This window comes from Cinclus cinclus, chromosome 15, assembly GCF_963662255.1.
Source record: "Cinclus cinclus chromosome 15, bCinCin1.1, whole genome shotgun sequence".
NCBI lineage: Eukaryota > Metazoa > Chordata > Aves > Passeriformes > Cinclidae > Cinclus > Cinclus cinclus.
The window spans coordinates 10,311,824-10,329,264 of NC_085060.1; the positions used below are offsets into that span (position 1 = coordinate 10,311,824).

At 42.1% G+C, this 17,441-nt stretch overlaps 1 protein-coding gene across 3 annotated transcripts in view; it reads right to left on the bottom strand.

Annotated features, from left to right (window-relative positions):
• KIAA1210 (KIAA1210 ortholog) overlaps positions 1-14,277 on the bottom strand; it is a 52,849-nt gene extending 38,572 nt beyond the window's left edge. For all 3 annotated transcript variants that reach the window (XR_009933667.1, XM_062503172.1, XM_062503171.1), the window contains exon 1: positions 14,118-14,277. Coding sequence is in view for 2 of the 3 variants with exons in the window: in XM_062503172.1 (XP_062359156.1) it covers positions 14,118-14,179 (62 nt within the window). In the remaining variant the exon portion in view is untranslated. The remainder of the gene's footprint in view (positions 1-14,117) is intronic.
• Positions 14,278-17,441: the final 3,164 nt, after the last annotated feature.

Here is a 17,441-nt window from a genome sequence, read left to right on the forward strand (position 1 = left end):
TTGTCCTTTATTCCCCTTGTCTCATCAATTATCTATGAAAATGTTTGCATTTCTTGCATACTTTCCTTAAAGTAGTCATCAGTAGACTTTCTCATAGATTATTTCTTTATATGAAAAAGAAATTTGGTTCCACTTTTTCCTCTCAACTTTATGCATCATGCATACTGTGTTAGACTCTTCTGAGCATTTGGGAAGGGAAATGCATTTGAAAGAAAATATTGAGAAAGCATTCAACAGATTTACAAGGACAAACTGACAAGTCTGCAGACTTGCATTTATTTTCACAGAATGTGAGTGGACCTGGCATTTGGCTCATCTAGACCTCTAACTTCTGCTTTACCCACCTTCAATTAAAGCAAAGCCAAGAGAAAATTGATGCTTTCATGTTCAGCTTTTTTTTGCATCAGTTCAACATTTATTTAATTTACTCAATCATCTCAGCTGCTCACTCAGAATCCTTCCAGCCTTTGAAGATATTTTGACTGCAGTGTCAATTACAACTGCAAGCATATATTTCCAATTGATATATCTTTTATACAACTAGAACTACAACTGCAAAACAGTTCAGCTCTAAGGCAGTTTCTTCACAGCCAAATCAGCTCCAGCTCAGTTTTATAGCCAAGTTCTCTGGGGCACATGGAATTCAAGTGTTAATTGCAAGGGTGCCCCATCTAGGACCTAATGGTTTGGTGCCTCTGTATACCTTATCATTCAGTTCCAGTGAACTGAACATCACAGATTTTCTCAAGCTTTGAATAAGTTGAAGTAGCTGAATTACAGGGGGAAAACCCCATATAATATATGATGTATATACTCCACCAGCAAAGTGGAGGTCCCATCATTAAAAACCTGACGACATATCTAGAGGAAAGTTAGCAATTAGATGGCATTTAGACTTCAAATTCTGGAGGCAGTGAGTTGTACTTTACAGAGAACAGTTAGCAAATGTTCTGAGCAATAAACCCTAGCCTGGAGGTCAGTGTAATGGAGAAAAAAGGACAAAACCCTTTCAATACAAATACATGTGAATGCACAGGCATCAACCAATCAAACCTCCAGACATTCACCAATTCCAGGCCTTAATAACAGCAGACAGACACAGTGTCAGGATGTATCAATACCATGTACATCCAGTTCAATCAGCTGTACTAACACCCTGTGAGCTCTCCCAGAGCATTACACCATTAGAGACAAAGTTTCAAAAAAATACTGTGTATTGATTTTCAGTGATAAAAATACCAGGTTAAACAAATGGCCTTTTAAAGCAGTATTTCTAATACTCTTGAGATGCTACAGGACAGCTTAGAGAAGATGCTCACAGAAGGACGCAGGAGACTTCTCAGAATGGGAGCAGGGACAGACATGGCCAGCTGACACAGGAGAGCTGCCAAGTCACAGCTACTGTTTGCTTCTCACTAAAAGTGGAACACTGGGCACATTTCCCCAGTCTACAGCTTTCTAAAATGTTCTTAATCCTCTCTCACTCAGTATTTGAAATCCCTGCAGATGCACAAACCTCCTGTAGCAGAGGTAGAGGGCACACACAAGATGTTGAATCTCTGCCACACCCTTCAAAAGCCAGACTCTGCCATGGCCAGTAAGTCCACTGCCTCAATTCCTATATAAGACCATGGAAAAGACTGAAAGTTTATCAAAATCACACTGTTTGCTTCTCCCTGCACAGGGCTGGATTACCACAATTGTGATTTAATTAATTACTTACAAAGAGTGGCTTTCTCTACAGATGCAATCACAAAAATAATACTGACGTGATTAGACCCTATTTGCATTGCTAGGGTGTACTTTCAAGCAATTAAACTCCTACAAAGTTATAGGGTTTGCTTTAACTTCAAAACAGACAATGGAACTTAGCAGTCACCCCTACCCTCACTTGGTTTGATGTATTAGATCTAGGCTCTCTGCTATCCCATACCAAATTCCATTGCTAAGCCTACTGTGGTGCAGTCACTTGGAGCTCTTCAAGTCGTTAGAAGAACTAATGAGCCTGAAAAGTAAAAAAAAATCTCCAGGAATAGGAGAAATGTCCTTGTCTACCCTTTACAAACTGAACCAACTGGACAAATATTTGGAGTACTCTATGGGAGGGCAGTGATAGGGCAAAAAGAAATAAAGTTCCAGGATGGTGTTCTGACCATTTGCTTTGCCAAGCTGAACACATGACTTAATACATACATGGAGGGTAGAGGGGTGGGAGAATGCTAAATAAAAAAAAAAGACAATTCCCTTTCATGGCTTGGTTTGTGTATTTAAGGACTCCTGGACAGTTAGCATTGTACAGGACTCAAGTTTCTTATATTTAACAAAGGTCTAAGACAAATGCTTTCTGCTCAGCCTCAGAAAAGGGACACAGCCTCATTGCTGTCTCTCCAGTGGAGCAGAAGACTTGGAAACTGCACAGCAAGCAAGCTCCTACCCCACCTTTAGTGTTTCTTCAGCTTCAGTCCCATGGTTGTGCATAAGCATTCCAGAAGGCCTGTGACAGAGAGATCAAAGGAGATGCTGAACCCTGAACAGCCTCTTTCTTATCAAATAAATGCTTGAGGAAATAAAACCTCAAGAATGCAAGGCACTGCATTCAGTTAGCATCTTCATAGCCTATAGAAGACAGACAGTGGCAAGCAGCCAAGAGAAAGAGGTGAAATTTTGGCCTGGAGCTTTTAAAGACCCATTTCCTCCATGTTACAAAAAATTTTTGAAATCAAGCTTATGCTCCAGATTTCAGGACACACACTTTTCACAGCAGGATGCATCAGCACAGGAAAAAGGATCCTGTGGAATTCATCTGGTCCTCCAGGTCACTACCCTGCAACCAGCCTCCACCAGAACATACTACTATCTCCTGATCCAGCTACTGTAGGACCTCAGGGAAAACTCCTCTTTTTCTCCTGAAAACCAAGGTTCAAAAAACACAGAATGCAAGATGATTTAATATTCAGATTACATTGTGCAGCAAAAGGTGACTAAGACTTTAAATTTTCTTCTCTCTTATTAAAGCACATTAGAGAACTTTGTTCTGACAAAATGTGGTTGATGGCTTTCCTCTCTGGGAACCAAACAAGCTATCAATGAACTCATTAATCCAATGACAGCTAAGTGAAGTAAAGTTTACCCTCTGCAACTCCACAGAACAGTATTTCAGAGTCAATCATACAGCACTAGCAAAGCCAAAAAGATTTCTATTCAGTTTTTACATCCCTTGAGCATATCAGAAACTCAGCAACCAAGGCTCCCTTTGCTCTCCAAGAGATGAATGACCTGCACTTTCAAGGCTCATGGTCACAGAATATGCTGAACAGTGTGGGATTCAACAAGCAGCTTTGTTGAAACAGAGTACAATCCAATATGACAGGAGGAACCAGAATCTGACCTTGTACAGCTGATTCCATTCTGCCCTTCCACAACGTTGTGTTTCTAGGATGAAATTCCCAGGGTTTTTTGCAAGCCCCTAGCTGGTATATCCCATGGGGTCCCTCCCATGACTGTTTTATGTAGGTATAAAAGAATAGCACAAACAGCATTTTACACCAGGATTCTTGCTACTTTCTCGGCTGGTAATGGTGAAGGGAAGAGTTTATAAAGTTAATGAATATTGATCTTGTAATTTTCACTGAAGGAGGGATAGTTGAAGACAGTTTAAGGTCCTTTTCCAAGGATCACAAATAATAAATACAGCAGTAGCACCCACCAGCAAGTCTGGATAAGCATCTAGATAATACTTAATACCAATAAACCCTGACAAGACATCCAGAGCAAACATTCATGCACTTTGCTTTCAGTCAGGCCCCCAGTCCCCCTCTGTCCCCACACCTCGGCTCCTCTGCGAACACTCGCCAGAAGAACAGGTCCCAGCGTGCTGAGCTCTTGTCAGCTGCAGCCTCCTTTGAGAAGCCTCTGCCTGACAGCAATTCTGAAGGACTTCTGCTGCTCAACAGTGCCTGAAGCACTATGTCCTGCCCTCCTACTGAGCGTGTGTGTAACACTAATGGAAAGCAGCTGGTGGGCTGAAGCCAACTTTAAAAAAACAGTAAGAGGAGGAAATGCCTTTCATACAGTCACACAGACTCATTCTGTAACTGTGTGAGAAGCCAAGAGGATAAGAAGGGGGAAGGGTAAAAAAAAGGGGAAAAATTCATAAGCACAGTCCAGAAACCGAGAGAGTCAATGCCTCTATCCCCTGCACTGCTGCCCCATCTCCCCAGACTCCCCTCCCTCCCTGCACTCCTCCATTTGTTGATTTAGCATTAGAGAACTTGTCCCTGCATGTGGGGACTGCTCTGTAGTGCAGTCCCGGTACCTTAAACCTGAGGCAGGTACCTGAGCAGGGCACCTGTTGGTCTGCACTCAGCTCAGGAGGCCAAACTGAAGTCCCAGGTACCAGAGCTTTGTAACACTTGGCACCCACACCAGATGAATTAACTTGTTTTGGTGCCACTTCAAGCTGTCCTCACACACCTAATTACTCAGCTGTGCTTATTAGCAAGATCGTGGGTAGCTGCTGTTTGTGCAAGATTTCTTCTGCAAGTTTGTATCAGCTCAGACAATAGAGCAAATATCTACCGATTAGCCAAAAGCCAAGGAAAATGGTTCTTGATAGTCCATCCCTAATAATAATAATTTATCACAGAGATCATACAGTGCATTTGCAGGTCAGTACCAACAAGGAGAAATGTGACAGAAATTTGTCCAAATCAAGACTGGCTCTAATATAGTCACGATCTAAGCCACAGTAAATTTTTCCCCAGAATATCTCCATTTTAAAGGAATGGACATTAAATGACCCAGTTAAATTCCACCATTTGGCATTAGCATAGGACTAAGCTTTCCCCAAGTGGTAATTCTTTTTCTTCACACTAACACACTGGGGAAATTTCAGGAAACGTCTGGAAGGAGGATCTTCTCACACTCTTCCTAAAAAAAAAAAAGAAAAAGTCTTCCAGCAACCACACTAAAGGAACCAGTTGCCAGCAGTAGGAGATGCTCTCAGATCCCCTTGACATGGATACATTTGTAGTTGCAGAGGAGGAGGAACATGCATTTAAAAATCAACAGGAATATAACCAAAGGCTGCCTTTGCCAGTTAGGGAGCTACTCCCAGTGCATTACTGCCTTTGGAAATGGTTTCAAGGCAAAGCAACAGGAAATGTCAAGCCACTATCACTGAACAGCAGACATGCCTCATGCCAGCAGAGTCAAGATGTCAGAGAATCAAGTATGGGAATAAAAGTCAAGCTTACTGTCTCTGCCTCTCCAAGTGGCAAATTCAACAAGTAAGTGTAATCTTCCATCCCAGGTCTGGTGGTGGTCATATTTAGCCACTGTGTTCTAGCTTGTGCATGTGCTTTTTGCCCCCTCTCCAAATCCCTAATTAATTTTGTTTCACCTGGAGCCTTCAAGTATAAAGTTAGATGACTGGGATCTGATCTGTGGTGTGCAGACTCCTATGGGCTGCCTTGTAGGGATCAGCAAAATGTGACAAAGGAAAGAGGTTTGCCATTAGCTGGCTTCAACATGCTCTGCAGAGGCTTGAAAGACTGTGAGCCTGAGAAAACTCCATGGAAAATGCCAATATCTGCAAACTCTGAAGGTGACAAATACTAGTTTAGACAGCAAAATCTATGAGACAGAGCTTGTCTAGCAGGTGAAGACTATTGGGCTGGGACTTGGGTAGATTCACTGGTTTTCCTGGCTCTTTCATTGAATAGCAGGGCAAATTACTGGATTTCTAACAAAAACCAAGTTATTTATCACTCAGCCATGAGCTTCTTTACCTGTGGAATCACAATGGTCACACTGAACTCCTGGAAAGCTTAATGAGCCCTGTGGAAGAGTTAAGTATCCCCTCTGCTGCAGGAGAGCAGCATGCTGGAACTGTATGGACTGACAAAAGTGCTAGAACCACACTGAAGGTAAATAACAAAAAAACCCATAAAATTTCATTAGAGTAATCTGCATATAGGCCATGCCCCCATATTTGAGTCACAGTGATTTCCAATATGTTATTCTTAGAAACTGGGAAGAATAGTTGCATCCAGGGCCTGAAAGAAGAGAGTTTGGAGGGATTTTTACCAAAATAAGTTGTCAGACTATTGCAGGAAAAAATGAGGCTGAAACAATAGAGAACCAGAACTGAAACATGGAATTATAGGCTATAGCTAAATCTTTCTCCTTCTTTTAAGATTTTTCCAAAACAGTCACTTATCCCTCAATTTCTGGTTAAATAGCAGCTTAAAGACAGGAAAAAATCCTCAAATAAGATGAAACTTCTCAGGATAAGAGATAATAAAGACATTCAATTGCCAAGAACTTAAAGTGCACTGAAAAATAGAAGGGGGGGGAGGCAAACAGAAAATTCTGGAACAAACTGTTATAAATCTTCACTCTGAAGATCAAAATGCCATAAAAGCAGTCAGCCATCCTTTGGCTATAAAGAAGCACAGGCTTTGTGGTCTCAGAAGCTGCCTTTGGCAGGAAGCTCAGGAAATCTCCCTTCATGTGATGTCCCAAAACCTATTTGTCAGTATCCACTGCCTGCACACACAACAAATAAAAACAAGGCTAGCTCCTTCCCATGTTGTAACACACTGTGTCTGACTGGCTAACCCCAAGCTCCCACTGCCCGTGGGCATTTCTGCAGCTCAGAGCCCACTTTGACCCCTGATCAAGGAAGGTCAGAGGCAGCTTCTGTGCTTGCACAGGGGCTCTTCTGCAGCTGTGTGTGAAGTTTGATGGTTTTCCTCCCTTCTGTTCTAAAGAAAACCTCCTGCTGTCCCTGCTCTGCTCTCCCAGATTCTCTCTCTAGAGCCTCGAGTTGGGCAGCTCCTGAAGGACAATTGGTCTCAAAGCACATGGAGAATGTTGGAGCCAAGGGAGATCATGCCTGTGCTCAAAGCAGTTCCTGAGCCATTTCCATCCCAAGGGCAGCTATTGACCTTTCACTCTAGTATGAGCAACTACTAAAAAGGGATCCTACTTCTCTGGGATTCCAGACACAAATACCTCTCTAAAACAGGATCATCTAAAATAAGATTATCTGAGCTAATGCTGTTTTGTACCAATGGAGTATCAAGCTGAATTCAACTGTATTTTAAGGCAGTGGTACAGCAGCATCAGGGAGCAGAGACAGTACATGACTGCAGAAAAACCCAGGAGCATGACACCAAAGACAAGAACTGCAAGATGGGGTAGTGACAAGCAGGCACATGGGGGAAAAGTTTCAGATGGAGACAGACACTCTGCAAGATCTTCACAGGCCAAGGCTGCAAGAAAGGAAGCAATAAGACAATTTGCATTTTTTTAATGTAAGCTTTTGAAACATAATTTTCACTAAACTGAAATGATGGAAAGCAGTCTCATTGCTAGAGTGAATCAGCAAACAATTTCTTCACATGTCTGTCAGGTATGTATTTTTCCATGTACATAAATAGCTTGATGGTTACCACAATGTCTCTATCCTAATTCTAAGCTAGACTACTCAAATACATCTCATTTGCATCAGAACTACTGTGTGGATCACAAGCACCTTGTTGGATGAATGATACCTGGAAGCCCCAGCAGAAGTGCACAGTTACATATTTCTGAGAATATATAAGCACATATTAATTCATCAGGAATACAAGTCAAACATTTAGTTCACTAATTAACACCAGACCCTTGAATCTCAGAGGCCAAATGGAACAACCACTACAAAATTTTGAAGCTGGAATGACAACTTGGCTCTGGATGGATGGATGGATGGATGGATGGATGGATGGATGGATGGATGGATGGATGGTTAGAAAGCAAGATTGGGCAGCTTTGTCTGTACAGCCAAATTTCCCTGCTCTGACTGAGTGCTACAATTCCCTCTAAGAGCACCCTGGTCAGGGCTGAGGTAGAATTAGTTTTCATCATAGCAGATGCTATAGAGCTTTGTTTTGGGTTTGTGCTTGAAACAGTGCTGATAACTCAGAGATGCTTCCTTTATCACTAAGCAGGTCTTACCCAGAGCCTTTTCTGCTCCTCACCCCACCCCAGCCAGGACAGCTGACCCAAACTGACCCGAGGGATGTCCCAGACCATATGACCTCATGCTTAGCATATAAATCTGGAGAAGGAGGAAGGAGGGACATTTGGAGGAATGGTGTTTGTCTTCCTGTCACCATTACATGTGATGGAAACCTGCTGTTCTGGGGATGCTAAACACCTGCCTGCTCTGGGGAAGTGGGGAATAAATTCCTTGTTTTGCTTTGCTTGTGTGCATGACCTTTGCTTTACCTATTAAATTGTCTTGATCTCAACCCACGAGTTTTCTCATGTTCACTCTGGGATTCTCTCTCCAATCCCTCCGGGGGGGAGTGAGTGAGTGAGTGAGTGAGTGAGTGAGTGAGTGAGTGAGTGAGTGAGTGAGTGAGTGAGTGACTGTCTGTTGTAGGGCTTAATTGCTGGGGTTAAAGCACAGCAGTCACAAAGATAACAACATGCTATAGCATTGAGATAGGATACAAGAGAGCAGAGAATGTCCTGGCACCTGTACACTTACCCAAATGCAGCAGGTATAAGACTACAGTTACAGAAATCAATAATGATGTGTGTGGCCCAGGTCACGACTTTTTCACACACATTGTGTTGGAAACCTTGGGCTGTTGGCACAACCTTGACTATTGGCACAGTGATGAGCAGTGACAGCTCAGCATGTGCAAGCAAAATCAGACAGGATATACACTGACTTTTTTTCTTTGTTTATACAGCGACTCCTGCAAGGGAGTGAGAGGCCACCTGCTAACTTCAAATAAATCATTATGAATAAAATAACAAGATAAACAAAACAAAATAAGAAAGTTTGCAGTTATTATTTGCTGTATTCAAAATAATATTTAAAACTACTTAATCCATACTAGCTTTACCAATCTTGAGACTATAACAGATGTAATGCAGAACTATAAGCTTGAATCACATTAGTGTAGAACAGCTTGTGCTCAACTGCTTACCTACAGCAGGAGAAATCTGGGGGGTGGGAGGGAATCAACCTTGGAATTACCTTGGGTTTTTTTCCTGTTTCCCCATGGACAGACTTATCTCAGATTTTCTCAAATCTGGCTGGTAATCAGCTCTACCTGCTGTAGGTTATCTACTGGAAGTACAACTTGAACCCACTGCATTTTTTGTCCCATATATGAGCAGATTTCAGCTTCTACATCCAATTCTAGGCCTTCATATCACAGCAGCTGTGAAAGCCTAAAACTTGGTAGACCTCTGCACAAGGAGGAAATGACAAATTAACCTCTTCAGTTGTCTCTAGGGGTAGAAAGCTAGACACTTGGTGCAGCACAAGTTTCTGTCTAAGAAGAGAGCACAAGGAAAAATTACGACAAGATGTTTTCATGGCTCAGTCTGGCAAAATTATGTAGGCAAAAAAACCTGATGGTCAAATGATGCAGAAGAGTGAGAATCACATTCAGCAAATTGTCCCAACCCAAGCTTCTGCCCCACTGCAAGCAAGGTAGGACAGGCAGCATTAGAGGTCAATTTGACAGCATATCTGCCAAATACTCAGAACCTTGGTGATAGCAAAAGGGCTGTTCTACTGAAACCAAATAAACAGGCCTGCTTGGAATTCCTCTGCCTACAGCCAGCAAACACACTGTACCACTGTGGCTGCTAAAACAAACACCATCCAGAGAGAAGCATGAACAGAATGAGGAGATGGGAGTGACTCACTGGTGTACTGAGCCAGAACTGAACTTCTTGCACAAAGATGAGTAAAACAGAATGAAACACAAAGAGAAATAGTTGATTTTTTTTTAATAATATAGCACCATTGTATTTACAGTGCCCAAATGCCTGCAGTGCCACAGCTCTGACACCTCCTAACTGCTTTTGTTCACTCTCTCTGCTTTTTTTGAAAAAGAAAACAGGACTAAACTGGACTTAAGCCTCTATACAGTTAATACTGGGCAGAGCACTCAATGGCTCCTGTGAGCTACAGACAAAATGCTCACAAATGTCCAGACACTCTCTAATTGTCAAACACAGGAACATGCTCATAGTTGGTGTACTGAAAGATTCCTCCACGAGACTCACAACACCTGAGGAGTGTTTTGAACTCAGCTCACAATCTCTAATTTGGCCTAAGTGGGGAGAGTTCTTCACTTTCCATAAAAGCTATTTCTCAAAACTCACCCAAGGATTGTCTCTACACAGGTGAACTTGCTTTGCTGGGCAGAGATCACCTGTCATACTTAGATAATTTTATCTCAAAATCCCCCAACACTGAAAAGCTGTTAATGAATGATTCTTGCTCTTAATGAATGATTCTTGCCCTTGTTGTGAAACAAAATGCTAAAGTGATGTACAATAAAAAGACATGTAAACAGACATATTTCAGAATACCAAAGTGTTTATGGGAAGCATTTCACCTCTCCTGAATTCGTGAGCCATACAGACAGATCCCGGATCACCGCAGGGGCAGTGACTCTGCCACAGCTCCCAGGAAGCCTGCACTGATCCCAAAGCTGCACAGCCTTCTGACAGCTGCCAACTGAGCCCATGGACCACGGCTCAGCTGAGATGATGCTGGGGGATGCCCCAGGCAGGGATAGCCAGGGAACTCAGTGTTTCATTTTAAACACCCTGGAGTCTCGGAGAGATGCTTCATGTCTAAAACCGTGCCAAAGAGCAAAGCACCATTCCCTGCAGCCAGGCAGCAATGCAGCTCCTCAGCCCCCATGGCAATTACACGCCCCCAGGAAGGGAGAGAGGCCACAGGAGGAGAATGAGCTGCTGACAGAGAAGAGCCAGCAGCTCAAACTGCCCTGGCCCCTACGTGTCAAGCTGCTACTCCAGTAGCAGTTGGTGGAGCTTTAAACCACTTCCAATCCACTTGTCTCTGTCCAAGCTAAAACAGCAGCTGCTTGCTGTGGATAGGGAGCCAAAGGCTCAAAGGACCACACAAGCATGTAAAAGCTGTAAAAAGTGCAACTAGCCTCAAGGACGAAGGGATTTTTGGGATTTCCACTGTCTTCTATGAGCCTCTTCAACAAGAGGGCTGGGATGAAGGTGCAGGGGCAGTGAACAGGCATCTTATCATCAGGTGGACAGCTCTGTACATCTCTGGAATAAACCCAGCAATCAACACAATCTCTTCCTGACACTTATCTGAACAGGCAACAACACAAAATACAGCAACAGCACCTAAGCCAGAAAATACAATTTATTCAATTTCACGGTCGTAACATCATTTTAGATTGGCAATTGCTTTCACCTCAAACAATCTAGAAATATATTGAAAATTCTATTGATTCATTCCTTGATCAACTTGCTTCACCCAAATGCTGAACTCCTTTGCAAGATAAAAGCCCTTTTTTGGAATATAGGAAAAGACCACAATACTCCACTGGAAGTGCAAAGCTTAGCAAAGCAGAAGACATTCAAGCTGAAATGTCCATAATTCTGGTATTGTTTGTGAAAGGCACCATGAAATCCTGAGTAACCACATTAAATACAGTAGTTAAATACATTTTCTTATAGTCTGCTATAGAAACCAGTCTGAGCTGGCATATAAAGCCTTCAGTCAAATATTTTATATAGCTTCTAACACACTATATTTGTCTTTGGAAATTGGCAGTTTGCATTGACCATCAGTGAACCTTACTATTCCAGCAACCACATTTTCAGCTCATAACAACATACTTGGCTAGTACCAAAGACTGAGGGGCATGTGAAAAGATTCCTCCACAGGCTTTAGGAAACTTTAGCATATCTATTCAGGTATCACACTTTTTTCTGGCACCATGTTTGAAGCAAGAAAAAAACAGAACTCTACAACTCAAGGGCAACGAGCTATTAACTTAGCAGAACAATTCATGATTACTCAGGCTGCATATGCTGGTTAGAGAAATATGAACACAGTCTAGAAATTTTATTTCAGCAAAATAGCAGGCAGATTTGGACTGTGATGAAGAATTGCCTGGATTAGGCTTTGGGTTCTTTTTTTTTTCATTTCATAAGAGGACATTAACCAAGTACAGGGACAAGACTGTGTGTGCAAAGATCAGATTCAGCCACACATTATTACAGTGTACCAAGGCAGAGCCTTTGCCTCCTCCTGTAAAATGTGGGGGAGTGGGATAAATGTGACAGCAGCACAGAGGAGCACACAGAGCACATACCTAAAGCAGCTTTTGAAGCACTCCAGGTGCTTTAGCTGGACTCAGCAGCTCAAACCCCTGGAGGGAACCCTTCTCCAAAGTCCATGACAGGTTTCTTGGCAGGTAACCGAGCTCTAAGTCACTTTGGCCAAATTCCTGCTGGTACCCAAGCCAATCGCTTAAAGCATAAAAGTAATTTCATTCCAAAAGAACTTTCATTCAGAAAGCAAACTAACTCCTACAGGTCAAATGACCATGTGAGAATTTGGGGAAGTTGTTCCAATGACATATTTGTCGAGCAAGACAAATACTTCATGTTAAGCTCCAAACAAATTCCACTGAAAATTAATTTCAGGCTAAGAACATCACTATTCCTGCAACTAGCGTCTTGAACTTATTTTAACTGCCAATAACCACAGCCAAGCCAGCATATAAAATTTGTGAAGACTGCAAAGGGTCAGTAGTTGCATTAATTCACCTGGGAATACATCACAGGGCTGAAACAACAGGCTGAGAAATATAACCTGTGTATATATATCAAGTATAGAGACCTAACTGAAGAATATCAAGAAAGAATGAACCTGCTGAAGAAAAAAAACCCTGTTCCTCATAAATCAGGTGGAGATTGACCAGGAAAGAAGAGGTGTTTTACCACATGTAAAACATGTAAAAAAGCTTCATCTCTCCAGCCTTTATAGTCTCTCTCTGAACTTCAAATTTGTTTTAAGTGCATTAGATTCTGAAGGATTTGGGGTTGGGAGGGGCAGGGGTGGAAATCAGGCAATGTAAATTTACTACTTTTTGTCAATTCAAATGCCAATCCACCTACATTCATCAGGACTCACTCATAACCCTTTTGCTAGTTCTGATGGCACACTCTCCCTTTATCTAAAGCAAAGTTCTCCACCAAATATTAATTCCCTGTTACAAATTTCAAATGAGGAAAAGAGTCAATATGGATGGAAATACTAACAGAACTCCAGTAGGAGTTGTGCACCTTTGAAAATGTACATTTCCACCAGAGTAATGTGAGAGACAAACTTGCTGTGAGGCATACAACCTTTGGGAGAAAGAAAAGTAGTCAGTTGCCAGCTCCACTTCTGAACTGTTTTCCTCCCTCTGCTATCCAGGACTTACCCACACATTTAACTATCAGTATTCACATCCTAAGCCTCAAGACACAGTTTTACTTGTCTTCCACTGTGCATGTTCCCTGTCTAATCCCTCACCGGGTGCAAGAATAGAGCCCTCTGCAGTCTGCTGGTGCAAAACACCAAACAGCTCCTCAGGTTTGGCAGCAAGAAATTTTGTTCTATTCCTCAGCCAGGAGAATGTCAAAGGAAAAGCAGAATGCATCTTCATGGTGGTTTAAAGCACAAATACTAACATACATTCTCTCATTCTCTTTTCCCTCAATAGTCTGCTCCAACAGAACATGCCAGTGAAGCAATAAAAAAATAATTCTTTTAAATACAACTAAATCTCTCAAGAGGGAGCAATTACAGAAACAAAACTCAGATTGCTTACAGAAAAACTGAGTTCATCAAGTTCTTAAAGAGCATTTACTGCCAGACTTCTAGCTGAACATTTTTAAAAGCCAATGTGAATTTTGAATTTCTCCTTTTTATGTGTTAATATGTAAACAATATAGGTAATCACTATGGGACAGCACATTTTCCCTCTTGCTATAATTAAACAGGAAAATGTTCTTAATTCCTTTTTCAATATTTCACGTTTATACTTCTGAAGGAGGAAAAAACAAAAACAAACATTACCAATTTTCACCAGACTAATATTTTAGCCGGGACTTATTTTTTTGCACTTTCGTGCTCAGGCTGCTACTTCAGACCCAAGGCACAACCACTTTGTTCAATGCTGCAGCTGCAATACAACAAAGACAGAATTTCCAAGTACCCGCTAGACTCAGCTCCCTTTGGAAAGGTGCAGGGGAGGGCTCAGCATGGAACTTACTTTTTACTTTTTAGGCACCCGTAGAACCCAGCCATGGCGCTTCCCGGGAGGCGTGTGTGCATTTAATTCATCCTGTGTGCAGATGCCAGCCCAGGGATCCTGGCACCACGCACCAGAGCCCAGCGTGCCGCGGCAATTCCCGGCCAGATAAAGTTCCTGATGTGAGTGAGGCACTCAGGCTCTGCTGAACTGGCTCCAAGGAGGGCTGTGCCTGCTCCATAAATGGTTATGAATTGTTAACTCCTCTTTTCCTGTCTCCTTCCAGCTATTGGTACGCGCAGCATCCGAAGTGTAAAATACCATATGGCGTTTGATTCTCTCTCCCTGGGGGACTAATGAGAGGTTTGGTTGTAATTAGGATGTGAAGAAGCCCTGGGGAGATTAATTGTTAGTGTTGTTTTTTAGACAGAGGAAAGCTACAGAAAATACTTGCAGCATCTTTGAAATAACAACTAAAAGCTGTAGTTATTCTCCAGCACAAAAGGGGTGCACAGGATCTTTCAAGAAGGGCATTATCCCAATTCACTGTAAATCACAATCTATTCTGACAAGCTGTTCTACACATTAACAGGGGAAAAAACCCAAACAACTGCATTCCTGCAATATTGCAAAGTCAGGCAAAAAGCTCTAGAGTTTAAAATAGCCAGCACACCCATATGACAGAATTACTGCCCAGTGATGACTTCTGACAATATACTAACAATTGTTACTGTCACAATTCAGGAGGCATTCACTGGGTGTGGAAACAGGTAAATGCTGGGGAACATAAACCTCAAGGAGCCTCATTCACACAGGGGTGAACCAAGTCCTGGGCACAACATAGCTGTAGACATTTCTAGCATTACATTGCATTGAATTCATATGGAAATGAATTTGCATCATGGCTATCAACGACCTCTGTTGAGGTAAAAGCAGAGGAGGCAAGACATTGCTTGTGCTGCCTGCACACAGGGAGGGAGCAGCAGCAGCCAGTGCCATAGTGTGAGCCTGCTCCTGGAGTCGCACAGCTTGCTAAGAACATCAGCTCCTGAGTAAAAATTGCATGGATATTTAAAAGTAGGAGGTTCATAACTCTCATAGTAGCAAAGCAAAGATTTACAGTCATTCCTAGAAGATCAGAAGAAAACCACATTTATTTGTACTTCTCAGCTGGTATATAGTGTTTGAATACTTGGGTCTGGCAAGGCGGTAGGAGGGAGTATTATTAAGTGTTTTTGTATGAGTTTCTTAAAGACATTTAGTAGAAATACCAGATCTACATTGGAGAAGTCCTTCCTGAATACTTGGAAAAAATACTTTCTCTTAATACCTTTCTCATAAGAGATACATGCAGTTAGAGAAGTGGACCTCTCCTGAGGAGTCCCATAAGTGGCTCAGCAGTCTTCTAACAGTGCAGAAATTTGACATCTGTGAATGGACAACTCAATTTCTCAATTTTCTATAAAGGCCCTACACAAAGGAAAGCTGTCACACAAATAATAGATGACAACAATTGCAAGGGCCATCACAAACAAGAAACAAATCATACTCTGGTCTCGTTTCCCACTTAGCTGGAAAGCAAAAGCCTCCACAAACAACTAACTTCAATGTCATCCACGGAGTGCATTTGCAGATCAAAGCTGACCTCGAGTAGATATAATATATTTTTTGTCTCTTGGGAAAAGACAAAGCAGCAAAAATACAGTAGCACTAGTTGAATTTTACCCAAACTAGTTTCACTGTTGGGAATTACTGCGCTTGTCGCAATGACTTCATGCTGAATTCTTAATCCCAGCAGAAAACGATCACTAGAGAGCATTAATCTCCATCCATCAGACAAAGCCCACAGGGAAAAAAAAATGCAAAATTAAGGGTTCAGTTATTGGGCAACGACCACCAGGAAGGAATTCCTAGAAATTACTGGAGAAATTCTGACTGGCCTAATAGACAAAACCTAGGATGTAGGACTGTGTCTGAAATATGCCTGGCATTTTGTTCAGAAAAATGCTGCCAACAGAAACATTTATACTACAGTAAGAAATGAAGGAGATCTCATGAGAATTTCACATTTATATTTAAAATCAAGAAAGATCAAATGGCCTTCCAGTGGGAAGGCACAGTCCCTAAAGCTAGTGGAAGGGTGTGATACTCATAACTTTGGAAGAGTTTCATCACTTTAACTGGTGTAGAACACAGCCTGGAAGCTTCAAATAATCAGTGTTTTTGCTAACATAAAGCAGATTTACTGTCTCCAAACCTCCTCAGATGGCTTGCCTTCAGAATATGCTTCCTTTCAATATTGTTTTTTCTTTCATGCATTTTTGTCTTTAAGTTACTTACCTGAACATGCAAAACTATCTGTTGGCTTCCATTTAGGTCAAACATAGTCTTGTTCTCAGCAACTAGCACTTCAGCAACACAAATTGCACCATCTCAAAACCCCCTTACTTTCTAAGAAGCACAGACTAGTAAACAGTCATTAAAAATAATTATCATACCTCAGGATTTAATACTTTTTGATTCTCTATCTTCATATCAACCTCCAAGGCATGCTAAATTTATTATTCACTGCTCTGCCCCTTTATCACTAGCACAGCTTCAAATGGCTACACACTGAGCATTTTGGGTACAGCCCTGAAATCTTAGATGTGGATAAACATCACAGCTCTGTGTCCACAGGCAAATCAGTGCAAGCAAGCAGGGATGTGCTGTACCTGCTCTGACAGCCAGACCTCTCTGCTGACATTTGCTCCTCACTTGTCAAGTGCTAAAGTGAATGGGCTGCTCTACTGCCACTTAATTAATTGAAGTTGTTTTCAGCTTGGAGGTAGAGGAGCACCAAATAACCACAGTCTTTGGCAAAGTAAAGATGGTTCCTCAAAGATAGGGAAGACAGCAAGTTTAAATACCTGAAATTTCAATCAGATTTGGATTTCCCTTAAAGTTTATGGCTTGGCTTGGTTGAAATATCCCAGTCTGGGCCTACTTTCATTTGAAAATCATGGCTTTCTTCAAACTCACTGTCATGGCTTTCCCTCAACAGCCCAACATTGCACCAGCCCCCTGCACATCCGAATCACTGCACGTTCAATTCATTGCACATCCAAATCTGCCTCGCTTCCTCTGCAGGGAAAACCAGGCAGTCCCAGGGGCCACCTGCCCTCCCACAGTGGTACCAGCAGTAAGCTCCCAGTGCTTGGTAAACTTCCCAACAAGTTTCTCAATTTCTCCAAAGGCAACAAGGGAGGCAAGACTGAGCAAGGTCCAGCCACCCAACTATTAAGAAATCCTTGCACCGAAATACAGCTCCTAAAATCATCAAGCTATTTGTTTCACATGCACTGT